Source organism: Gobio gobio (assembly GCF_949357685.1).
Source record: "Gobio gobio genome assembly, chromosome: 7".
NCBI classification, from domain to species: domain Eukaryota; kingdom Metazoa; phylum Chordata; class Actinopteri; order Cypriniformes; family Gobionidae; genus Gobio; species Gobio gobio.
Window position 1 is genome coordinate 25,861,637 of NC_137103.1, and position 27,627 is coordinate 25,889,263.

General features: G+C 37.9%; 1 protein-coding gene across 2 annotated transcripts; it reads left to right on the forward strand.

Annotated features, from left to right (window-relative positions):
* The first annotated feature begins 2,273 nt into the window (after positions 1 to 2,273).
* ttll4 (tubulin tyrosine ligase-like family, member 4) lies at positions 2,274 to 25,031 on the forward strand. Of its 2 annotated transcripts, none has more exons than XM_079822352.1 (19): positions 2,274 to 2,418; positions 9,021 to 10,402; positions 11,423 to 11,493; positions 11,647 to 11,692; positions 14,174 to 14,292; positions 14,477 to 14,587; positions 16,322 to 16,398; positions 16,585 to 16,779; positions 16,861 to 16,943; positions 17,032 to 17,160; positions 17,250 to 17,372; positions 17,539 to 17,637; positions 17,735 to 17,869; positions 18,280 to 18,417; positions 19,496 to 19,592; positions 19,760 to 19,970; positions 23,498 to 23,568; positions 24,130 to 24,179; positions 24,286 to 25,031. In XM_079822352.1, exons 2-19 carry the CDS (start codon positions 9,093 to 9,095, stop codon positions 24,461 to 24,463), a joined length of 3,243 nt encoding a protein of 1,080 aa, XP_079678478.1. In that variant the 5' UTR covers positions 2,274 to 2,418; positions 9,021 to 9,092; the 3' UTR covers positions 24,464 to 25,031. The 2 variants fall into 2 exon arrangements, with proteins under 2 accessions (XP_079678478.1, XP_079678479.1); XM_079822353.1 differs by having other exon boundaries at positions 2,294 to 2,418; positions 9,021 to 9,257.
* The last annotated feature ends 2,596 nt before the right edge of the window (positions 25,032 to 27,627 follow it).

The window sequence follows — 27,627 nt, forward strand, 5'->3', positions numbered from 1 at the left end:
ATAGAGAGAGAGAGAGAGATCAGAAACAAGATGCTTTTGTTTCCATATAACATATGAAATATTACAATGCTGTGGAAAAGTCTTGTACTTTTTCAGTATGTTGGCATAGGCTGTTATTTTTTATTTTATTTGTTAATTTGGATAGTAGTTGACTAACATGTGAAGGTGATGTAATTTAGCAAATAATGAAAAATTGAATTAAAATTTGTATTATTTAGTTCTGTGTTTTTTTTTTATTTGCTTGAATAAAGAAAAAGTGAAACCTACAAAATATTTATCAGGGTAGCCGAACGATTTGGTATTAAAAAAAAACTAGAGAGAAAATAGAGATAGAAAGCACTACTGCATTAAACCACAGAGTAGCGCTGTTTTCTCATTTATTGTGAAGTGAGCCGCCTCAGTCCACACATTCATCTGGAGTCAGAACCTAATTTCTGAATAACAGATTTCGGGTCTCCTGCACATTAAACAATTAAAGTTGTAATTTTTGCCACATTCTGCCTGATATTAATTATAACGAGATCTTAACACAGTTGGTTTGGTTAAACAAGTCTTGCATGTGCAGTTTCTCAGATATGCCTGAGAGTTTCTTGACATGATTAGACACCACCATGCTTTTCATTACACTTAATTGGAAACACAATCTGCTTTGATTTGTACTTGTAAGGTCACAACTCTTCTCTTTTACCATCCTAATTAGGAAAGTTTACACTGAAACACAACCTTATATTTAACCAGGCATTCCATGTTATCATATATTCTCAGATGTTTTTCCCCTGAGTAGGCCTACTGTACTTCAACCATGGCCTAGTTAGGCGTGAATTGTCTTGACTCTTTCCATGGTAATGTAACCCTATCCAGTGTCATGTCAGTCCAGCGCTCACTGAAGAAAAGATCTGACCAAGCTTGCTTTCTTAGTCTCACCTAAGAATCTTACACGATAGCACAGCATTGTGATTTCAAGAGGGCTGCTGAAAGGGTACAAGCTTATCTCTGATTCAGCCTGAAAGGGACAGTGCAGAGCTTAATGTAAAGCCACCAGGATATGTACGTTTAACAGAATGTGTGTTCTATAGCAACTGTGTTTGCTTTGTTCGCTAAGTGTGTGTGTGTGTGTGTGTGTGTGTGTGTGTGTGTGTGTGTGTGTGTGTGTGTGTGTGTGTGTGTGTGTGTGTGTGTGTGTGTGTGTGTGTGTGTGTGTGTGTGTGTGTGTGTGTGTGTGTGTGTGTGTGTGTGTGTGTGTGTCACTAAGGGCACAACATCATGGTGACCTGCTGAGAGTTTGAATTGCAGGTAGTTTGTCACTATGCATATTTAATTTTAAGTGCATGTGAGATGGTGATACTGGGTTACTTCATTCTGTAAAGGAGTTTTCAATAACTGGAAAGGATATTGGATGAGTTTAGTCAGTTGGCTCAAGCTTTACCACTGAAAACTTCCATCGGAGCGTTTGTCTTCTGTTTTATTGGAGAGATTATTTAGTTTAGTATTTCCTTAAAAACTGTCATTAATGAGGTGAATTTGTGTGAAAGGTAAGTCAAATGGCTTTTTTTCATATCTACCGTATCTGTATATAAGTGTGTGTGTGTGTGTGTGTGTGTGTGTGTGTGTGTGTGTGTGTGTGTGTGTGTGTGTGTGTGTGTGTGTGTGTGTGTGTGTGTGTGTGTGTGTGTGTGTGTGTGTGTGTGTGTGTGTGTGTGTGTGTGTGTGTGTGTGTGTATGTGTTCACTATAGTAATAAGTGTGATAAATATATTTATATGTATCAGTTTATGCATTATGCAGATTATTTACTAGGCCCTTGTGAGTATGTATGGCTTATACATTGTGCTTTGTTGGGCTTTAAGTTATTTCCCTCATCTAACTTTTTACAAGCAATGTTTATTAGTTCAGACCAGTGTTATTTTAGTATTATTTACATAGTATAGTAGGCCTATTTATTAATATTTTCAAGTGTAGCTTTCATTTTTATCTTCAGTTTTCATTTTAATTTTTCCTTAACTTTTAGTAATTTTATATTCTTTTTTTGTTTGTTTTTTTATTATTCCCGTTTTTCTCTGTGTTTCTCTGTATATTTCTATGTAACTTTAATTTTCAGTTTTAGTAATACTTAAAGTTATTGATTTCATTAAATTGCCAAGACAACATTTCTAGGTTTTTAAGTTTTTTATGATATTAATATTTTATTTTATAGCTTTATATCTATTACAGAAAACTATTTTTAATAATTAACGATAGCAAGACAGTCCACCTGCATATGGTGTGTGTGTGTGTGTGTGTGTGTGTGTGTGTGTGGCTGTCAGACAGGCAGCGGCGCAGGCAGCGGCGCAGGCAGCACGAGGAGGGAAAACAGCACGAGGCGGGCTTCTCGAGCGCGAGACTCAGTCAACACTAGAAATTGCCCTGTCAACCCGAGCCGGTAAGACGATTTTATCACTTACTGAAATAGACATAGGTCTGTGTGAAGTAATAAACGTTAGTGTTAAACAAAACTGGTTCGTCCCGTACACGAGGACGCTGGTGATGTATGTCATGAGAAAGTATTGTTAACCCGCTGTGAGGCGCCTGTTGTGTGCCGAGCTAACAGGCTAACCTTACCCTCGCGTTGGCTCTGTCTCAAAATCTAGTGCGCTGTCTACGTACTAGATATAATTTATCACGGTTATGATGCCTAAAATCACTTTCTAGCTAGGCAGATGTCTAAGATTTGAGGACACAGGCTGTATGTCTGCTTTGACTCAATTCACAACAATATAGCACCGTTCATTTATGTAGACCGCTGAAAGCCCCACATATTGATTATTCATTATAACAAGCTGGTTTTAATGTCTGAAGAGAGGGGAGGTGTTGGTCTTAGCTAGTCTAATGGGATTCAGATGTGAAAAGATCAAGCCTTTTAACAGTGTGTGGATGTCTCAATCTTGTAAGCTGCCTATACAGAAAACATTTTGGGCTTCATAGGTACCCATCAGGTTCCCAAGTGTCCATATACTTCATTTTCAGACTACACATAGTATCAGGTATGTACTTTAATATTACTCCACATTACATTCAAGAATACCATGGTACCTGCATACAAAACATGGTGTTAGTATGCTGCTTTGGTACGTGGACTGTTCATATGTAATTGGTGAATATAAATCCAGTGTTGTTTTTTCTTAATTCCTTTAAAACTTTGAATTATTTAATTTCTTTAAAGCTGCACTATGTAACTTTTCCGTCCACTAGAGGTCGCCTATTCAAAACAAAGGTGTAGTTTGATGACGCCAAGTTTGACCGCAGAATCTTTGGACATGTGGTCTTCACCTCACTGCCGGTGGAAAAGAATCGGGATAGGACTCTGGCAGAAATCATGTTCATGATGCGATTATTAACGTACAGTAGTATCAAGCAGAGCAGGACCGAGTGTTGTGGAGCTGAGCAAGGCCGCTGGAGTGATTGTTAAAGGGTTCACCCAAAAATGAAAATTCTGTCATTAATTACTTACCCTCATGTCGTTCGACACCCGTAAGACCTCCGTTCATCTTCGGAACAGAAATGAAGATATTTTAGTTGAAATCTGATGGCTCTGAAAGGCCTCCATTGACACAATGGCACTTTACACTCTCAAGAAGACCCTTAAAAGGTACTAAAGACGTCGTTACAAAGTCCATCTCACTACAGTGGTTCTAAAATAACTTTATGAATCGGCGAGAATAGTTTTTGTGCGCAAAAAAACCCTAAATAACGACTTGCATAGTGATTACGATTTCAAAACAAGGCATCATGAAGCTTCGAAGCGTTATGAATCTGAGCCGAATCATGATTCGGATCGCGTGTCAAACCGCCAAACTGCTGAAATTTGGCGATTCAAACTGCTGATGCGACTCGCTGATTCATAACGCTTCAAGCCTCAACTAAAATATCTTCATTTCTGTTCCGAAGATGAACGGAGGTCTTACGGGTGTCAAACGAAATGAGGGTAAGTAATTAATGACAGAATTTTCATTTTTGGGTGAACTAACCCTTTAATAAGAAGAGCGGAACACACGACTCGCGAGCAGCGGGACTTCAATTAAGTCCCGCCGGCGCCACTTCCGCTTTTCCGGTCGTGAGTATTACTATGAGGTAACGCAGCTCTGTTTATCAAATCAGATACATCAGGAGTGTGTTGAAAATTATGTTTTGAGGTTACTCTGTGCGTTTGCTCGGCGGCTGCTATGACACTTGTTGCACACTGCAGTAAGAGTAAAGCGTTTCTGCAAAAATAAAACCGGAAATCATTTGAGAGATTGTAAGTACTCAACTGAACAAAATGTATAACACTGGCCTTGTGGTTTTTGGATATTTTACTGAAAAAATTTTACATAGTGCACCTTTAAATAAGAAGGACCATAACTACAACGCCTCATGGTAAAAATGGAGGCTGTAACCATGTTCAAGCCTTGTCTCTTAGAAATAGTTTTTACAGTGATTTCTAGCCAGACTGACATCTGCAGGTCAGATACCAACCTTTTGAATGATTAAATATAAATGATTATCTATATAAAATATTATACTTAATTAATGTAAAAAAAAAGTCTCCAATAAAACCCTAAATGCAGTGATTGGTATGACACTGGCCTGCAAGTGCTATGTTTTACTCTACACAAAAAGCGACACATGCTATGAAATATTATGGATAATATTGACTTTTGAAGATTTTCTAGGTATGAAAATGACTGTTTTAAAAATCCTGGATATTTCTAGGTTCTAAATGTCAGGATTTTCTAGATGGCCACTAAAAAAAAAGAATGTCTTTTCATGTAATAATTGATTTGGGATTTTGTGCAAAAAACAATTAAAGATCCGATATTTATTGTAATTTGAAATATTTGCACAATAATATATTCTTTTTTTAAATGGGGTCGTGAACTGGCTTTTAAAAAATTTTTATACTGTTGTCTGAGGTCAACTTATGACGTTTGTGTGGTTTTTACATTCAAAAACATCATAATGAATAAACAATAGGCTATTTTCTGACCTGGTTTTGAGCCTCTCTCATGGAACGCTCTGTTTTTATGAGCGTGCCGCACTGAAGACTTGGAAGTAAACGACCACTGCAATGATTGGATAAGTTTTGCATATTTAATGAGCTCCTTCTCCCCCGTGAGTACACGTGAGGAATTTTTTTTTGTTTATTTTGGGCAAGTGAACATTTTAACACAAAGAAACATAATTTACATCTTTTTTGACAGTTTGTGTGGTTAATCCACAAATAAAAAATAAAAAAATGAAAAACAAAAAACACAACAACAAAAAAGCCCCACAAAAGACTTATATGTAATGTGCAAAGTTATTTTCCCGTTTGCCCAAAAAGGAGTGGGAAGAACTTTTTAATCCCACCCCCATTTCTCATAAATCATATAACATAACATAATAAGCTTCCTTTTTGTTTTCATTGGACCATTACTTCATATCATTACACTTAAGGACGAAAGGTAACTGTTTTATCTTTGCTAACTTAAATCTATATAATATATGCCATGTTACTTTCATATTATTATTATTTTCTTGTAATACTTTCCTGTGATATAGCTGTTTGCTTGTTCTAATTATATCTATTAATTTATTTTTATATTTCTTGTATTTTAGTTCGGCTTCTTTAGTTTTTAAATTAATGAATTTTCTATACAGATTATTTTTCTTTTTACAAGCATTTATTATTCCCTTTGTTAGCCAAGGGCTATTTGTATTTTTTCTATTTATTCTGAGTTCTTTAATCGGACAGTGTTTATTGTACAGGGACATAAATATATCTAAAAAGTTGTTATACGCCTCGTCAACATCTGTTCCTTTATAGACTGCACTCCAATCTTGAAGCATTAGACTATTATTGAAGGCATTTATAGATTCCTCACTTTTTATCCGTTTATAGGTTAACTTACTGTCTTTCTTACTTTTCTTTTACAATCATGATCAAGAACAATAAAGATAGGTAAATGGTCAGTTATGTCACATGTAAAGAGGCCACTAATAATTTTTATTCCCCATGGTGTTAGTGAAAATATTGTCAATAATTGTAGCGCTATGTGATGTTATTCTACTTGGTTTAATTATTTTTGGATAGAGAGACATAGTGAACATTGTATCTGAAAAGTCATCTGTATATTTATGTTTAGTTGGATTTAATAGGTCTATATTAAAGTCACCACAGATAAATAATGTTTTTTAATTTACACTGGAAAACAGTTTCTCCATCCATTCATTAAAAATGTCAATATTTGAACCAGGTGATCGATATACAACGCTTACAATAATGTTATTTTTTTTTTCATGTTGTATTTCAACGGTTAGACATTCCATAATTTCATCTATTGCTAGGGTCATATGTGATAAAACCATACAATTGATAGAGTTATGAATATATAAAGCAACCCCACCCCCTGCTTTAATTCCTCTATTTTTATATGATAAGTTGTAATCATCAAGTCCAAAATCTATGCCTTTGTCATCATTAAACCAAGTTTCAGTAATAGCTATGATACTAAACGGGTAAGTGAAATGTTGCAGATACTCTTTGATGGAATTAAAGTTAGTGTACATACTTCTACTATTAAAGTGTATTATCGATAATTTGCCCTCTAATTTCACATTGTTTTCAAACTGTTCTTGTGTGATATAATTACAGTTTTTAACAATAGAAGAGAGAAAATTTATGTCTTGGTCTATATCTGCTGCTGGATCTATTGTGTCGTGTTCATATGATAAAGTGTCCAGTTCCATTTGGTTATGATGGAGGATATTGTGCAGCATGTCCATGTCATTGTTTTGAGTATGCTTATTTAATGTATTGAGCATGAGATGTATAGAGAGTCACGAGTTACCTTGTTTTCATCTCAGTATTTATCAAGATCTTCTATATTCCTCACCATCAATACTCTTGCTTCCTCTGGAGTCCCGTTTAATTTAATGAAGATTTTGCAGTTGGTTACCCAAGTGTGTTGTATCTTGTGTTCCTTTTTAAGCATTCTTGCCTTTTTAGCGATTTCAGCATTTCTTCTCGTCAGGTGATCATTCATAAAGACATCTGTTCCTTTCAATTTACGTCCTTGTTTCAGAAGTGACAGTTTATTTTTTCGATTGACAAACCGCATAATGACGGCTGATGGTCTCCCATTTCTGATGGGCAGTTGATGGCAGGCCTCAATGTGCTCCAGGTCCATCTCTATCCCCTTGCCTTGGAGGTAGGATGCCACCTGTTGCGCCACAGAGCGCGTTTCCTGCTCACTGGACACCTCGCTATCTGCGGCCACCGCGCGCGCATATGAGCGAGGCTTGATCTTCATTCCAGTGACGACCACGTCATTAATGCGGGTATATTGTTCCAGATCATCCACTCGCCGTTCCAACTCCAAGATGCGTCGGTCCTTTTCCGCACTCTGGAACCGTAATTTTTTTCACCTCCTCAAGCAAATCTAACAGCTTCTCCTGTTGCTCTCTGACTGTGATCACATTCTTACTGAGGGAGTCTATTGTGCTCTTTAGATCCTCAAGTTCCTCCGTCGTTGGGCTCCTTTTCGGTGGCATACTGCTGGTGGGCCAGCCCGCCGTGCCGGGGATCAGCTGTTCACTCTGTTCACTCACGGGATCAGCTGTTCACTCAGTCTATAACGTAAGATGCGCTCCTTTACTCGTAGCGCCAAATAATCAATCCAACTGAATTCACACCGTGGGTTACATTAAACACAACAGGTATAATCTGTGTAAAATGAATTGGATGGTCGTAATCCAATAAATCGCTTTGATAATATAATCCAAAGGCCCCCCGCATCACACGAGACAAACAAACCGTGACCGGAACCGGAAGCCCATGATTAAATGCTGTTTTGAAAGCGTGTGGGAAAAGGCAACCAGAAGGATTCGCCCAAAGGGCTCACACAATGTCTTTATCAAGCAAACACAATGATTTATCTCTCATCCACCAACCATTAATTGGAATGTTGTTATTTTTTTTATTACTTGGCCTGCCCGATCGGTGCATATAACCACAAACCGTGCATCACTAACACACACAAGCCTCACTGCAGAGTCAGACAAATCAAAGTATGTTTTACTCACATTAGTGTGTTGCTTCATTCATTCATGTCTGCAAAGCCAGTCTCTTGTTTACAAACGAATCTGTGGTGAAATGAAGGAACAACGGCGCAATGTCTTCCCCACATGAGCTGGATATTCATTAAAAATAAAGTTCATCCATGCATTCATAATATTGGAAACCAAATGAAGCGTATGCAGCATGTTTATTGCTTGGAAGTTCAATCCGGTTTAGCTCCACGTAGGCCTATTATCGATGAGCGGGGCTACAGAATCAGGTGTTCTTCTTCTTCGGTTAAGGCGGTGTTTGACCACACTCTGACGTCACAGCCTGGCACATTTTCAGAGATCGAGCGTTTGCTGGACCTGGTGGCTATAAAAGCTTTTCTTTGACTAACAAGGAAGTTTTCTGCTCCGGAGCTTACAGGATATTCTTAGTTCATAATGAACTTTTATATAAATCAAACAAAGGCTGAATGAAAAGTTGATTTCTCAATTCATGACCCCTTTAATATTACACACATTTACTCTTAATTATGTTTTTTGTGCCTAATATGCTCAAAACGGCTGAATTTTGTAAATTAAGTATATTTTCATAACGGTGAAATTTGACAAAGACAAAAAGATTGCATCACTGGATGGTATTTGTGGTTGTTAAATATTTCTGTCTGTAATTCATATTTGTCTTCTGTGGACATTAAGGCCCGCCACCTTAATCATCTTGACATTGAGCGCTGTTAGACTACTGATGCAGACCAGCCACCAAATGGAGCAGTGCGTAATGGAGTGCAACAGAGCATCATCAAGAATATCAAATATTGAGGGGGACAATTTGGTCTTATCTGATTATTATAACATGTCTATGGTGGTTACGGCCTGCTGAAAGGCACAACATTGTATTAAAACTCCAAATTGAGCGTTTCACCAATAACTGATGTTATTTCTTTCTGTTTTATGGTTTTACAGCCCCTCTACCCTTCAGTTCTTCACTTATGTGTGTGCCTGAACCCATGCCAGGGGGGTGTGAGATGGCAATTAATGGCCTCCAGTGGAGCTGAAGACGTAAGGAATGGGGCATCACGGCCTGCCCTCATCATCCAAGCCAAGTCCGCTGTAGTCCATTCACCTAATGCACGAGGTTCCTTCAACGCTGAAAGAAAGAGATTGCAGGGTGACGCGGGAGATTCGCTGCCTCAGCCGAATGTGAGGGTGCTGTATGACCAGCCCTACTGTGTCTCAGGGATCCCCCCACAACGTGCCTATCCACACGTGCCTAACATAAGAGTCAGCCGCGTACAGAGCACAAGCTCGAGTTCTTTGAATGGTTCTAGTAATGGTTTAAAGACACTCAGTGTTAGATCTAAGAGCTTGCCACATATAAACGCTGCTCCTGCTGCATGCCATAGCCACCGTCAGCCCCACTGGAACCTTAACTCATTTAGGTTCAAGTCAGGGCTGTTAGGGAAAAGGGCCTTTTCGCCTCAGCTGTCCGTTTGTCCTGCCTGTCCCTCCCCACCCAAGTCGTCTTCTCAAAGGTTTGCAATTGAGAAAATCATGCCTACTAATCAGTCTTTGCCTTGGACGAGCAACAAGCTCAGGGATAACAGCAATGGAGTTATGCGGCCCCCAAATGCCAAAATGCCCTCGTACTCCAAACAAGAGACCAATGACCTGCGCAGTCCTGCCAATATCATAACCGGCTGCAATGGGACATATTCACGAGGCCTCAAAGCAGACGCAATGAAACCTCCCCAGCCGAGCGTGCCTTTGAAAGACATATGCACGGATGTGCTTTTGAACCACAGCAAGGCAGCCAAGGATTTGAGGCAGTTTGAGAAGATCATAGTGGAAGACACTAGAGCAAATGAGCTGGATTGCTGTGTTGGACACGGTGCCAGTGAAGCTTCTCAGAGAATGACAAAAATCAGCTCTGAGGCAGAGTTCACCACCACTGTGCAAAAACTCAGTGTACATGCAAAACACGGGACACTCAACATTCTGAGCAACAAAAAACACCACACAGATAGTGCTGCACCCATCAGCCTTATTAGTGAAGATAAGGAGTCTTGTTTAGCACCCATGGACACCAACAGTGCCCTCAGTTTTGATATAATGGATGAGAAGTACCCCTCTCCTGTTCTTTGTGATGGTATGACACATGGAGGTGATTGTGCCATTCCAGAGGTGACTGGCCACAATCTGGCCTCTCCTCATTCGCCGTCAGTTTACACCGTCACAAACCAGATATCTGCCATTCATCTCACAAAAGAGGAAAGTTGTCAGGCCTCTCAGATGGACACAAGCCCCATGACACTTGGAGAGGAGGAAGATAATCCAGAGATTCCAACGTATATTAATTTACTTGATATTACACACATACAGTACACTACCGGTCACACTAAATTGGTCAAAAAAAAGACAGTAAAGACATTTATGAAATTAATAAATATTACAAAAATATTCTATTAAAACAATGCTGTTCTTTTGAACTTTCTATTCATCTAAGTGTCCTGTTTCCACAAAAATATTAAGCAGCACAATAAACTGTGTTTACCATTAATAATAATAAGATATGTTTCTTTATTACCAAATCAGCATATTAGATGATATAGACAATGAAGACTGGAGTAATGATGCTGAAAACTCAGCTTTGCCATCACAGGAATAAACTTCATTTTAAAAGTCCAGTTCATTTAAATTGTAATAATATTTCACATTATTACTGTTTTTACTGTCTTTTTGATCAAATAAATGTAGCCATGGTGAGATTAAGAGATGTTTTAAATGTTCATAAAATTCTCTTCTGATCACCAATGCTGCATTTATTTGATTAAAAATACAGTAATATTGTGAAATGGTATTACAATTTTTCTGCTTCAATATATTTTAAAATGTAATTTCTTCCTGTGATGACAGTTGAATATTCAGCATCGTTACTCCAGTCTTCCGTGTGATCCTTCAGAAATCATTCTAATATGCTGATTTGATGCTCAATAATTTTTTTTTATTATCAATGTTGAAAATAGTTGTGCTGCTCAATATTGTTGTGGAAACCATTCACTTTTACAGGAATCTTTGATAAAATAGAAAGTTCAAAAGAATAATACAAAATATTTTGTTACATTTTCGAATGTCTTCACTGTCACGTTTGATCAATTTGATTCATACTTGCTGAATAAAAGTATTAATTTTCTGACCCCTTACTGACCCCAAACTTTTGGATATTAGAACAACAAATTGGTTTGACTAAATCATTAAAACTTGAACAAGTAACTTTTAAAGCAGCCAAATACTGTGCACCTCCTATAAAAGTCACATGTCAAATGTCAATGTTCAGGGTTTTTATGCATTGTAATTCACGTTTCCAGACAGGCAATGCTACTAGAAGTTGATGAGGAGGAGCTTCCAGATCAGCTGGAGAATGACTTCAGTGATGATGGTAACAGAACTGCTCTTTTCTGTTGATTTAACCTCAGCATACATGAACCTGTGTTGTCAGAACACAAAATGTCAAATGTATTTGAATAATGTTACATTTTGTCATTGTCTTGACTGTTTTCATTAAAAATAATGTTACTTTTTTGCTCCCCAGATGATTGTGATGTCTCCTCAACAACGTCCATGGCAGCCTTATCCAAGTAATTAGACTTTTATCTTTAAAATGTTCAGCATTTAAGGACAAACCTCACTGTTTTATATCGGGTTTCTTAAAGGTGCAGTGTGTAGTATTTATGAGGATCTATTGACAGAAATGCAATAACTATGTTTTCAGTGGTGTATAAAGTTTTCAGTGGTTTTTATTACCTTGGAATGATCCATTTCTATTTACGTACATCGCGGTTCCCCTTACAGTGAAATCGACATTTTGCGCCATCATGTTTCTACAGTAGCCCTAAACGGACAAACTTCTCTACAGAGCGCTAGTCACTCTCTGCTCTCTCCGACGACGACATTTTTGTCCTGTGTTGGCCCCCGTAGCTTCTCTATGTGCTCAGAAAGGGAGGGGTGAGCGGTGGGTGATTACAATTTACAACCTCACCACTAGATACCGTTAAAATTCACACACCACCTTTAACTCTCTAGAAATTTTGTGGGAAATCCACCACCTGTAAAGTGAAGTCAGGCCACTCAATGGTAAAACTTAAGCAAGGTTTTGATCACCTTGGTAACCTAATATGCATGGTTAGTACAGTCATGCATATTCATTTATCATAGAATAAAGGCTCTTACAACTGATTGGATAAGCAAATGAAAAAATTATTATAAGGACTCCTTATTTCCTTTTTCCAGACATGAATGCTTCCTTGTCATCTTCCTCTTTACATCCCATAATAGTCATTACTCTCACCCTAAGCATACACTTGTTTTCTCGTGAAAACATTCTCTACCTCCCTATTCTCTTTCAAAACATTCTGACCTTGACTACAGAAAGAAACGTTTTTTTTTTTGTTTAACCTTGTGATATTTGTTGCAGACGGCAAATTACAGTTTGAAAAATTAATAAAAAGCACACCATAAAGCATACATTTTCCATAACATTGTGGTTCACACATGTATATGCATATTCAATACCGTTCAAAAATTTGGGATTGGTAAGATTTTACAAATGTTTTTGAAAGAAGTCTCTTATGCTCTACCACCACGGCTGCTTTTATTTGATCTTAAATACAGTTAAATCACCATTATTGTGAAATATTATTACAATTTAAAATGACTGTTCTTGAATATATTTTAAAATGTAATTTATTCTTGTGATGGTCTTCAGTGTCAAAATATTTTTTTTATAAATATTTGTCTTTGGTAGTAACATTAAATGTCTTTTACTGTCACTTTTTAATGCATCCTTCAGGAATAAAAGTTATTTCTTTCAAAAATAAATCTTACGACTTTAAACTTTTGAACATTAGTGTATGTGAGAACATTATAGTCTATATGAAATCCAAGGGGCTGAATTTTACTACCAAACGCATATACGAGTGATACATTTTCAACAAAATATTCCCTATACACACTGCGGTCCAGTTTTTCCATCAGAATTTTAGTTCAGCTACAGTATTTTGCAAATCCCCTTCTTTTTCTTTTTTTTTGGAGGGTTTTTTTTTATATTTTTGCTGATTCAAAGATCTCTTTCTGTAAGCTAATCCTGGCTTTGTGCTGGTTGCTGGTGATCTGCCAAAGGCTTACTTTTGACAGAGATTTTGAGTGCAAAGTAAGGCTGACAATGTAAGCTAGATTACATCTCTTAAATACTTTTTCTTGTAATTTTACATGTTTCTCTTCTAGTCACCTGACATTACCATGGTGATGACCAACGCACAGAGGAGGACATGACAGTTTTTTTGTTTGTTCTAGTAGTTGCTGTCAGAGAAAAGCTTTAAAGCCAGAGGCCTGTAGAAAGGTCCCACAATTGTTCTTGTATGATAGAAGTAGAACTATCCCTCTATAACAGGAAAATGAGTCTGTAGTGAATTGTGTCAGGCCCGTGGAGCCATTGTCATGAAGTGACGTCCAGCTGATGGGTTTGTTTGTAGTAGGTGTTTTCTGGTTGTGCTTTTCCCACTCAAAGTAAAGGCCCATGTTTAGTGTAAGGCCCATTTTGAATCAACTTCAGCGGTTCTACATGACTGTCACGTGAGTTATGTTGTTTTTCTGTATCTGTTTTCCACTGATTTATTAAGTGTGCTTAATATATTGTATTTTTGTCCAGGTGTCAGATTTAAATAATTGCTACATTTTTTTTTTACTGGAGTCTATCTGAAGTGGTTTATTTTCATTTGAGGAAGCTGGTTGTTGGCAGATCTGTTAAACATAGTGCGATAATCTTTAAGAGTATTTTGCTTCAAGAATGTAAAACTAGTTTGTGATTCTAACCCATTTGCAGTTTTACCCAGTTTTTTTGTGCTGACACCCCCCACCGCAGTAATTTTGTATGTTCAACAGAGCTGAGAGTATTACACCATTACTGGCATTTGAAAGCATCTTAAAATGAACCAAAATGTTTAATGTACAAATTGTGTGAGAATGTGTAGATCTTTCGAAGTAGTGGTTCTGAATACATTCTGAGTGTGTAGATTCTGTTGTGGTCCTTTCTAAATATTTTTTCTCTTTTTTTTCTTCAGTGTGGAGGAGCCCATTAGTCCTGATGTGGAGGGGGATCTGGTGGAGAGACCCGCACTTGTTCCTAGTCTCTTCCCTCATTTGTCCCCCACACTGTACTTCAGCACTGCCAATGAAAGAGGTTGGCACACAAAAAGCTTTTAATGACTTTTTTAATACAACTTTCATTTAAATAGGATATGTTATTACTACTATCAGATACACATTTGGCAGTATTAACAGACTATTAAATGCACATTTTCCTCTTTTAGATAACAGCTCTTGTGTTTTAAACACTGTTGTAACATTTTCTCCACACTTCACAGTGGAGCTGTTGCCTGCTGAACAGAGGAAGCTACTCAAATGGAAGATAACTACAGTCACTCCCAATGTGGTGAAAAACACCATCTCCAGATCGCACTTCAAAGCTACCAAAAGTGAGTCAACAGCTTCTGTTTTGGGACGTTTTTTTTTAGCAATGTTCAAAATAAAAACTGTTTGTAAAGTAGTTTTCTGCTTGCATTAAGGCTGGAATACTCTACACAACTTTTTTTAAATCTAAACAGATTTTAAAATGCTAGGCATCACACACTTGTAAATGGTTAGAGGAAAAACTGGGCATCATAAACTAAATTACTGCGGATCACACACTACCAGTCCTTTCAAACACAACAAACTCACTAGGGCATTACGTTTACATTTATGTATTTAGCAGAAACTTTTATCCCAATAGACAAATTATATTATATTTCTTATAAATAAATATAAATATATTTTATATTCACCATATAAATAAATAAATATATAAATTTTTTCCTGTTCCTTAGCTCCCTCTCACATACCTGACTCAAAGGCTCATTCATTATGCCGCTCATTATGCGGTTCTGTTGTCTCATCAGGTGTAAAATAAATCACAGCATTATTCATGATCATTCACACCCCTTTTCATATGGGCTTTGTAACGAAAAAGTGTCTTACAATATTTAAATCGATATATTGTTTTATGTGAATGAGCAGGCACAATGATTCTCACATCAGTTTGAAGCAAAAACAACATCCATTAGTTTGTGGGCAACATAATTTATAATAATATAAGCAACTGAAAAAAGCACAAATATCAGAGCATGTCAACTTCTAAAAGCCCCCAAAACTGTGCAGTCCTCTAGGGGTTAAACTCATTTAAGCCTTAATTTTAACATTCAAGCACTAGAAGACGGAAGAGAACTCTGTTACGCTGTAAGAAGCACGCACACGGAAAGCCGCGTCTCAGTGTGCAAATATTGAGTTCTCTTTCAAGTCTCGCGCTTGAACTGACAAATTCAAACGCAAACGATGTCAACATGCATGTCTTGGCGAATATCCTATCAAACATAAGTAGGTTACATATTAAGTGAATGTAAACTGACAATGTACACAGGCATTGTCTTTCTTGACTTTGTACTGGATCCATGCATTGTCTTAAATTGACAGCAGCCTGGTATTCCTGCTGTCTGTTTTTAATATTAATCAAACAACAAAAGGCTGAATAATTTTAGTAACTTTAATAATCATTGATCTTTATTTAATTTATACAGTGAAGATTATATGCATTGATTTACATTGATTACTTTATTAAATTTCTGTACATGAAAACTACTGTTAGACCTATCTGAAAAGATTGCTTTATTGTATTTATTTGTGCTGTTGCTTGTAGTTTGATTATTTGCTCTCGTTTTCTTTATTTTTATTTGACAGTAGTCCTTTCCCTGAACACAGCACATACTGAAACCGTACTGAAACCATGACCCTAAAACAGTGATAAATACTGAACAGTGAGTGATTTGAACCGTTACACCCCTAAGCCATACTAATATACAATGCCAGGTTTATTTGACAACTAAATTTATGAAGCAAGCTAGAGAAGAGAAGAAATGCATGACAAATTAAATCAATGTGTTCTGAAATCACTAAATGTCAAACATGTTTAATATCATCTGATTGGATGGAGTCTATGCCCATCATACAGTGTGCAATTTTCTGTGAAATCTGCCAACTCTGACTGCCCAAAATCTGCAGACTGGCTCTGATTTTCAGCAACTAGTGCTTACCCGCCCAGAATGTGCAAAAGTTATGTCATGTATTCCAGCCTATAGTCTGCAGTCTGTTGTGTCATGTGCTGTTCTTAATTCTAGAGAGTCATGATTGGCTGGGCTGCTGGGGTCACCATATGAAGTCACCAGGGTTCAAGGCAATTAGAGAGTTTCAGAAGGTAAGATTGGGATGGGGACCGTGAAGGATTTTATCATCTGTGTAATAAAATTTATCAAGGTTGTTTCTCATATTTAATGACTGGGAAATTATCTGTCAAGTTGCTGGTATTATTTTGATACCTTTCATAATTGCCTAATACTTCCTGTCAGCTGAGTATTAACAAGCATGCATTTCTGTTTGGCAGCTGAACCACTTTCCAGGCTCCTTTCAGATCGGCCGGAAGGACCGACTTTGGAGGAACCTGTCCAAGATGCAGGCACGCTTTGGCAAAAGAGAGTTTGGCTTCTTCCCACGCTCCTTCATTCTCCCACAGGATATCAAGCTGCTGAGGAAGGCCTGGGAGGACGGAGGCAGCAAGCAGAAATGGATTGTCAAACCGGTACCGTTACATTACTAGATTTGTTGGGAAATTACTTTCTGAGATTCTTGTCATTGACGTGCTGCCATTTCTCACATTTAGCCTGCATCTGCTCGTGGAATTGGCATTCAGGTCATTCACAAGTGGAGCCAAATGCCACGCAAGAGACCCCTCCTCGTGCAGAAGTTAGTTGGAAGACTGTGTAAACATATTTGATTTCCTCATTGCGGGAGGTTTCGGATCTGTTAAACGATGTGCTCTGTATTTCCGCAGGTATCTTCACAAGCCCTACCTCATCAGTGGGAATAAGTTTGATCTACGCATCTATGTGTATGTGACTTCTTATGACCCACTGCGTGTTTACATCTTTAACGATGGACTAGTACGCTTTGCAAGCTGCAAGTGAGTCATTCAACAAAGCATTTAAAAATGTGCAGATGCGTTAAGTTTGCTCATTTAAACTGGTGTTTTCTGAATTTTATTCAACACAGATACTCTCCTTCTATGAAGACCCTCAACAACAAGTTTATGCACCTTACAAACTACAGTGTAAATAAGAAGAACTCTGAGTATCAGAGTAACAGCGATGACAAGGCCTGTCAGGGCCATAAATGGTAAGAATAATGAGTTATTACACAGGTATTCAGGGTGAGTCGATCCTGCGCTTGTTAGGTGTTTTGTGAATTAATCAGCAGCCAGCTCAGATGGCCTCACGATAACCAACATATGTTAAATATTAGAACTGGCCTCAGAATCGTAATGATTTAAGTTATATTGCAGGGCTTTGAAGGCACTGTGGCAATACTTGGGCTCTCAGGGTATCAACACCACTCTCATCTGGGAGAAGATCAAAGATATGGTCATCAAAACCATCATTGCGTAAGTGTTCTGTATTTGCAGATGGTCCTTGTGTATTTGCACACTATGTTCCCCTTCACTGAACCTTAGTGTATTATTGTCTCTCTTCCCATGGCAGGTCTGACCCCTACGTGAACTCACTGGTGAAGATGCATGTTCGTTCAGCCTATAGCTGTCATGAGCTGTTTGGCTTTGACATCATGTTGGATGAGAATCTGAAGCCATGGGTCCTGGAGGTGAACATCTCACCCAGGTATAGCGCACAGGAAATCCTACAGCTGAAGCCGTTCAGAAATTACAGTTGTCCGGCAACTTTAGGTCAAGGCATTTAGTTACTAAGTTACTAGCCATCTGTTACTCTGATGTTAGGGACAATGTTATATGACTTGGTTAAAATAATTATTTGAATAATCAGAGCAGTGTTTATCTTGCACACAAAATAGAATAACTCTTATGGACTATAATAAATACATTTACTCTAAATAATAAGTTATCAAGTAGTGTAACTAGTGCTGCTTATAGTAAGATTTGACCTCATAAATGCACTGAACCGGAGGATTTTTTCTATAAAAGATGTTCATTTAGTTTCAGAATTTTTATTTATCCAAGTTGTTACACAGAATCCTGCCATCTGTATTTAATGTTTCCTTTTCCTCTCTGTAGTCTGCATTCAAACACACAGCTGGACGTCACCATCAAGGGTCAGATGATACGGGACCTGCTGAACCTTGCTGGCTTTGTCTTGCCATTGACAGAAGACAGTGAGCCATCCAGTTCCAGTGCCAGCAGCTCCACCAACAGGTCAGTTCTGGTTTTACATTGTGTTTCAAAATTAGTTTACTGTCTTATATTGCTGTATAAAGATAAACATTAACAAAACGATTCCTCGTAACATTTTAAAGCCACGATTTACAGAACGTCACACAAAGATATTGAAGAAAATGTATAAACATTTTGGATAAATAAAAATAAAAAAATTGCATAAAGGCCACACTGCAGACAGGATTTGCATTTCACATGTCGGCAAATCTAATTAAATTGGCAACATTTCCTGTGCAAGCATGCACTAAGTACAGCGCAACATTGATGTCAGAATTAAATTAGAACGGAATATACCTTTCTAATAAATAACACTAAAAAACGAAATAAGTCAAAATCAGGTCACAAGGTGCAGAACAAATGTGTGAAAAATGCCTAAAGTGCAGGGGCACATATATGTGAAATCAGACATTAGCCCCTTTTACACAGCAATCCTGGGAAATTACTGGAATGTTCTAGTAAATACACAAATTTACTAGTCTTTTTTACCCGTAAGCGAGCATTCACACATCAGCAGCACAATACTATTAAATTCTGTGATGTCAATCATCGGAAATCATCTTAAAACGCTGCGCTGTTGTCTTCATTCGCCCACATGAGAAGAAGCGTTTTAGGTTCACTATCTGTTCAATTTGACATCATATTTTGACGTCTGCTTAAAAGGTACAAGGGGGTGATCAAATAATATGCGTTGTTGCTCTTAAAAACACGAGACGCTCATAATAGTATCGAACTGCAGAGCCGCAGCGCTGATGAATGGAAAAGAAGGCTGGGTCTCGAGCGCAACATGTTGACAAAGCTGCGAGACATGGCGCAATGGTCAAATTATAATTTACTAGTAAAGACTGTATGTGTGAAAGGGGCTATTGAACACCTCCATATAGCCAAAATGGCCTGATCCTCGACTGAGATTAGTAGCCAAATCAGGCTCCTCCTATCGAAGCATCGAATCCTCGACTATTCAGGGTCACCCCTAAAATGTACATTATTCATTTAATAATTATTATTCTTAATTGATTTATTTTTGCCTCTTATTGAAGTTTTACTCTGTATTGTTCAGTTTATGTGGAGTGGTGCGAGAGAGATGGCGATCAGACATTTCGACTGATGAGAAAGTAAAGAGAGCTTTTTATCTGAGCCAGCGCTTTGGAGACCAGGTACTCAAACACACCCTGTCTTTTATCATAGTCATACACTGACGGTTACTTAAGCTACGCAGAAAGCACTGCACAATCATCCAAGGTGGAAGTTTACTGATAAAACTAATAACTGCATTACCTCAGTTCCTCACACATTTTAATGAAATATGTTTTTGTCTGTGTAGGATTTCTGTGCCACAATCCTGGATGTGCTGACGGCTGATGATGTGCGTGTCCTGGCAGAGAGTGAAGACGAGTTGAGTCGTAAAGGCGATTTTGAGCGAGTTTTTCCCTCTCATGCTTCCTCCCGGTACCTCCGCTTCTTTGAGCAACCTCGCTACCTCAACATCCTCCTCAACCAATGGGAACAGAGATACTGGCTCAGCAGGAGCAAAGGTGTGTCTGCATTGCACCGTGCTTTGATCTGTACTAGGGCTGGACAATAATTCAATATCAAAATATATTATGATATCATTTTTTTAAATAACAGTGGTATGATTTTTAAACACATTTCCGATATTTCGATATATACAATACAGCATTTCTCACTGACTTGACGTTCAGGGCGCAGCCGTCAGAAAAAGCAGAACACGATTAGCTACTTGCTTGAAGACGTACACCACAGAAACGGAACCAGTGCTCAGCAGCAGTAGCTAGTAGGATCCAACGCAGCAAGTTTTGGTACAAAATGAGTACCCCTGACCGCAATACAAACGTGACTGAACAAGCTTCCACAAGTAAGGAGAATTCAGAAGAAAAGAAAAACTAATTCATTGGCGTTAGGGGTGGGAATCTTAAGGCACTTAACGATTCAATCCGATTCTGATTCTGGGAGTAACAAGCCGATTCCCAAAACGTTTCTTAACATACATTTTTGGTAACTAATTATCCTGCTGTGCAAATACATGAACTTTACATTTTCAACAAAATTGGAGCTAATATGTTTTTTGTTTATAGGTAGAATTTCTGTTTGACAGTATTGCCATATTAAAAATGGTTATGAAGATTTCTTTCAATACTTTTATTTTATTAACAAAGTTATATTCAAGATTAACATGCTCTAATGAAACATAGTAAGCCATACTAATGCAAAGAACAATCATTAAGAAAAACGTGTGACAATTTTTCAGTTTCTTTAGAACATTTTAACAAAAAATGTCTTTAAAGCAAAAAAAAGTTTACTTTGGTTAGAGCCACAAAAAATATTTAAAACATAGGCTAATGCAGAAGAAAAACAACTTTGCGCTCGCTGAGAAGCCAAATTCAGTGTGTGCGCATAACTCACATGGGAAAACTTGCCGAGCTGCAACAGTCATGTTAGAGACATTTAACGAATCACTCACCAAAACGAAGTCTTTGTTCAGAATTTTCCATTTGTTTGAAACATTGTGCAGTAGTTCAGCAATATGCGATAAGTCATTCCAAAAATTATGCCACGGATGTTGGTAGGTTTATGTATATCCCGGCCACCAGGATAGGAGTGTTATTAAGCATTAATGGCAAGGAAAGTGCCGTATAGCCTACTTGAGCACCACTTCGTTATTTTGGCTCAGAATTTCGTTTGTTGGAAATATGAACTTAATTTAGAAATGCTTTTGAAATTAAAAACTTTGCATTTAATATGCAAAATAAATTTTTGAAATGGGGAGGCAAGCGCATACACAGAGCGGCCAGAGAAACGGAAGAGAGACTGCTGTAAGGCGTTTGTGCAAAACTGCAGAAAAACTGCATAAAAAGTGCAGGTGTTGAACCCTCTCACCGGAAAAATGTCCCCACGGGTGCGATGCCCCTGAGCAGGTTGTAGTTTGTCCATTGTGTCTTAAACAAAGCCAATTCACCAGCATAGGAACGTTCGCCAGTGGTGAAGTGGGCGTTTGAATTGAACACAGAATCGATTCTGAATTTTTGAGAATCGATTCTGAATCTTTTTTTTTTTTATCTTTTTTTTTTTTTTTATGCAAGAGAACAACAATTACAAAGAACAATGAGGGTTACAAACAAAGCAAATTAAGCTAGCTTAAATGTTTTACACCATGAAAGAGTCTTACATGCAATAGAATTATCAGAATTTCTTAACAAGTTTAAATACATATCAAAATCTTTCCTGAAATTAAAAAAGTAGGGAGTTTTTTTTTTTTAATTTACACTTATGAATGTAAAATTTAGCACAGTAAAGCAATAAATTAATAATAAATTTACAATAGTCTAACTTAGGGTCTAACTTCAAAGAATAACCAAAAAACACAATTTTGGGGGTTATACAGAAGTTTGGATATAAATATTTTTTAACAAAATTTGAAAAATCAATCCAGAAGACTTTACAGTAAGTACAATCCCAAAACAAGTGATTAATAGTCTCTTCATACTGATGGCAAAAAGAGCAATTGGGTGAAATACTACTGTTAAATTTAGCAAGTTTATGATTTATCGGATAACAGTTATGGATAATTTTAATAGAAACTTCAACAACTTTATTCGATAAGAAAACATTTTGTCAAAGAAGCCAAAACTCTTCCCATTCTATATCACTAAATAAGTTATTCCAAAAACTCACAAGCAGGTAAAGAAATCTGAGATCTATTAATAACTGAACGAATGTCTTTGTTTGACATGGTATATTCTGAATCGTTAGATAACGAATCGCGATGCATCACCCTTTTCTCCCACCCCTAATTGGCGTGAAAGTGGTTTGGCTATCGAAGATCTGATATTAAACTTCAGGTTTCAGTGTGCTGCGGGGTGTAACAATACATCGACATAGATCGATGCCAAGCATTAAAATCGATACATGTAGGCTATTTATATATTTAAGAGGCACATTTGTTTTAACACTCCATATTTTCACACAATGTCAGTCTATGTATTATCACCAACGCGTTCATTCTCGTTTAAATTACCTTTCAGAGTTTGTGAAAGACGCTCGGACAGTGCTTCACAAAAGTTTATCATTTGCTCGTGTTTAAAACCTTGCAAAAAGCAGCACGCGCAGGTCTGTGGTTTTGCATGGAGAATAGAGCGCTGTGAATCGTTCTTTACACTGAAATTTAAAACTGTTAAAAGAAATGCTCAATAAACTGTGGCATAGGAGCGCTGCGTGCTGTGACCCTGTGTTGCTTCAAGCGCATCATTCTGCACACGGGATGCGCATAAGTGCTTTGTGCCGCTCTGTATTGAGGGTATGCACGTGATGTCACCATCAGCTAGCCTAGAAATGTAGACGCACCCTAGCGGCAGATAATTTATTTTGCCGCGGGTGTAGTCTCGCAACTCTCGGTAGACCTGAGAGCTGGAAAAACCAAACTCTGGTCAGGCCAATCACAGGGTGTGTAGAGTCGGTGGGCGGGCTTAACATAATGACGGCACGTCACGGCAGAGTTGCGGAGGTTCTGCGTGCTACTCGTAAACAAAGAAGCTGAAGAACAGCGGTCTTTTTAATCGGCCTTGGCCGTGACTCTGGAAGACTTGGAGTTAAGCTTTTCTTTGAGAAAAGAACAAAGAACGGCAGTGGCACTGAAGTCATTCTTAAGAAAAGAAGATATGTTCGAAGTTTCGCCTACCGGAAACGGTGAAAGTCTATCAACTAACGTTAGCTCGGCTTTACCTTCTTCTTCGCTCTGGTTTGTTGTGGCGCTCATGGCGCCATCCAATTGCCTGCAGAGGGAATTTGAAAGACAACCGTTTATCCCGCCCCTCGGATTCAGCCCTGTGAGCATCTTGATGTGGGTCTGGCTTGTCAGGCTAACCGTCGGCTGGAGTGACTGAGGCTTTTATATAGTTAATATCGATATAGGAATTATATTGTATCGACCGAAATTAAGAAATATATTGTGATATAAATTTTGGCCATATCGTCTAGCCCTAATCTGTACCTCTGGCCCAGTTTGTGTAGCTATCTATTTTGACTCTTTCCATACTTCATTTAGGTATCAATCTACTGAGGGATTTGTGTGAGAAGAGGGTGCACCTGGGGAACCTGGCAGATTCTGTTCATCACGTAAGTACTGATGAGAGTGTAACCGCACCGCAGTAGCTGTTTTTTAACACTCTTGTAATATACGGCTACACTATTGGAATTAGAGATTTTGGCTACAATACCTAAAGAAAAGTGCTTCATAAACCATGAAATCCTGTAATGTGACGTATTTCTGAGTGAAAAAGAATCAAGGTTATTAAAGTTAACAAATTACTGATGTGTGCAGTAAGACCAGAGACATTTAAGAAAGTTAAACTGGGTCCATTTTGACTTTTTTTTTTTTTTTTTTTTTTTTTACCAGTGTTGCCTCGTCCCAAACCTGGAATTGTCATGGCCTTAATGTGTTTCCAGTAGTAATAAATGTTTAAATCTAACAATTCAGTAGATAGTACCTGACATAAAAAAATGAAATCTTTCCCAGCAATCCCTGTGCGATTTTTATATTTATTTGTAATCATGTTTACCTGATATAACAAACTACTAGTAGAAGTTCATTGGTCATTGCTTGTGTGAACTCTGTAGAAGATAATAAAATCGTTAAATTGAGTTATGTTTTCTTTATACATGTGCTTGTATTCATAGTGGTCTTCCAAGTCGTATCATGGACATAGATCTCAACTGACTAGATCTAGGTATGTATACACACCTACAACCATTCATCACTGACAACTTACATCTGGCCTGATACTCATGACCTTGTTCTCATTCTTATGTCATGTCGCTCTCTCGGTTTCTCAGTGTGCTGGTCAGTCAGAGATCTGATGCTGAAGATGAGGACTTGTCGGATCGTGAGGTTCAGTCAGTCACCATGAGTCTTCCTGACATGAGTTTGCTGAGTACTGTTAGCCTGAGCCCTAGCCCCACCTCCAGCTCCAGCCTAGTCAGTGACAGCCTGCCTTCTCACGACGACCTTTGACTTCAACCCCCAAAACCCTGAACATTCAGAGCTTCTAAACTGTGTGTATATGTAACATCTCAGCTAACACTCCTAGCATAGCTCTTAGAGTTGTGCAGTTCTGCATTTGGGGGGAGAGAACACTGGAAAGCAGACTAAATAAATAACTGTTCAAATGGATGAGTGTTAATAGCAGTATTTTGATGCTGGAACACACATACAGGTGTACATACACAGTGCATGTGGGTGGCAGGAAGAAAGAGCTCTTCCTGTTTTGAGTTTTGATTGTGATTCCATATGAGCCTATAGATCATTTGGCTTTGTTTACATCAAAGGTATAGTATAGTACAGGCATCTTTTGGGCAGATTATTTTAAATGTGTGGGATGAAATATGACGTTTGGAAAAGAGATACTATTGTAAAAATAAAAATCACTCGTGTCTTCTAATGACATTTGCATGCCTGGCTGAAGGGAGACAACATGCTCAGGTTAGGGTTTTTAAATTAAAATTGCTATTTGAAATATGACTGTGTAATTCTTTCGGTCCTCAAAAGTGAGTTTTAATAGTAACAGTGATCTGTGGATCTTAATCGCACTTGTGCTTGTGGTTATTTTGAGCATATCACAACTGTTTTATGCATCAACCACTAGGCTGACCGGTAGGGGTGTAATGATATACTCATGTCACGATTCGATACAATTCACAATACTGAACTCAAAATACAATACTATAGCGATATTTTAAGCCAAATGAAAAGAGGCTTTTTTTATTATTATTACTTATTATTAAAATTGTATTATTAGGACCCGAAAATATTATACTATGCATTATATTATACATTATATATAGTAGATAAATGTAGTAAATCCAGGTTCCCACTTGTTCTGGAAAACCTTGAAAACTTGATACATTTTCCAGTCCTGGTAAATGCATGGGAAATTAGATAAAATGTAAAATGTCCTGGAAAAACTTGTTGTTGTCCTGGAAAATTCTAAAAAAAAAGTTAATCACTGGCCCAAAATAATTACCGTTGTTTGCAGAAACTTTTTATCTTTCAATTCAAAAAAAGATTCTCATAATTGTGAGTTATAAAGTCAAAATTACGAATTCTGCAAATCAAGTCAAAAAGTTTTAGGGAAAAAAGACTGGCTTTTTGCGAGAAAATTCAGATAAGAATTCAGTTGAGCAGTTACCTTTTTTGGTTTTTGATTCTGTGGTGGAAACGAGCTTCCTTTAGTCATAATGTATGATTAATCGCTCCATATTAAAAACTGATTTTATAGTTGAGTCATGGCGATAACCTGTACACCTTTTAAAGACTTCGAGAGCAATATATTACTTTAGGGTGTGATCCTTGTCTTTTATTCTTGCTGCAGTAAAATGGAAAATGATCGCTAAAAAAAGTGGGAACCCTGTTAATTTATTTTATTCCCAGATTCCCTTTAGTATGCGTTCAGTTACTATTGAGCACTTACGATGTGTTTACTTCTATAATAATTGGTACAATTACTATTGCTCATAGCGAATTGAGCAAACCGTGTACAACAGTTCTCAACCAGGGGTCTGGGAGCCTCAACAAACTTCCAAGGGGGCCTCAAGATGATATTTCTTATTTAGTTCAGTTTTTCTTTCTTCTATGGTCTTGGGAAAACCTGGATAAATGAGGTAGCCTAAATTTAAGTGTTATTTCTAGACCTGAAAAAACAAATCATTAAATTCAATAAAAGGAGTGGAATGCTAGAACAACTCTTAAAAAAAAACAACTAAATGAGAGCGTGCAAAAAGAATGTATTTTCCAAACCATGTCTTCTCTTTATCCAGATGCTCTTAAACCTATATTAATGATTTATGTTTATATTTTATTTAAGTTGGGACAGAACATGCATATACCATTTGCCAGTGCATGTCACGTCATATTCGTAAACAGAAACGTAGCTCTGGAACATGTAAAGTGTGGGAGAAGCGTGAAGACGAAAGTTAGTTGTTTTAACGAGTGAGAAATATTAACCAAACCAAACAAACTGCTAGTTACATATGGAACTGTGGTTCTGTGAATTCAGGACGACCACCAGAGGTGGTGCTAAGCACAGATAGGTTATGAAAATATAACCATGAAGTCCCGTCATCACGTAGACTAAGCTGCAAGGATATAACCCGCAGTAGCTCAGTGCCCAGCCTTGGAATGCTTACTTGCGCATTCCGAATGACAAAGAACTCTGGCTGGCATCCAGAATTCACAGAACCATTCGGGTTCATTCCTAAGCACTAGTGGATAACACAGTCATGAGGAATGCCACCCACCTGTCCGCGACACCCAATGGCTCAAATGGTGGTGCACAAAGGAATTTGAGTACAAGTAGTCCCACATAGGAAAAGGAGTAAAACAAACAGGCTTTAAATGCCTTGTTAGAAAATTACTAACAAGGTTATGAGATCCCAAAGAAGGAGCATCAACTGGAGCATGATGAGCAGATATGGTGGCAACACACACTTAATGTAGGAGCTGCTTTGTTTTCTAATAGATGTTGTAAGAAACTTTCAGCACAGTAAACTATTAATTCCTTGATCCTCCCACCAAGAAGAAAACTGCCAGCAGCATAAAGCGTGTTGAAGTAGCCCGGTATTTATAATAGTGTTGATTTATTGCTGATTCACAATCACAATAAAAGTGAACTTGACCCAGTTGCCAGACCCAAAGCTGAAGACGAGCCGGATCCACCCGTTCAGCTGAGAGAGGTTCCTGCTGAGATTCTTTCTGATGGGACGCTGTCATGGTTGGCCCTGTAAAAGATTCTGAAGAAGAGGAAACCATGGCCTGGCTGGCCATTGAGGTGCTACTAAAAGTACCCTGTGTTTATTTAAACAAGAATAAATTATGTAATGTCTCCCATAGCACTGGAAATGGAGGGAACGCATACGGCAGGCAACATGACCACTCATAGGCTAATGCATCCTGTCGCAGTAGGCTGGGCTTCTCAGACATGATGCAAACAGGTCCACCTCTGCCTCGCCGAAGCGCTGCCAAATCAACTGCAATATATCCGGATGAAGCCTCCATTACCCCAGATGTAGCAGATCCCCGGACAGAGCATACATGACTAGATTGTCCGTTCCTGGGAAATTAACCACACTTATTGAAGCCAGTCGGTACAGAGACCATCTGAGGATCTTGCAAGTTAACTC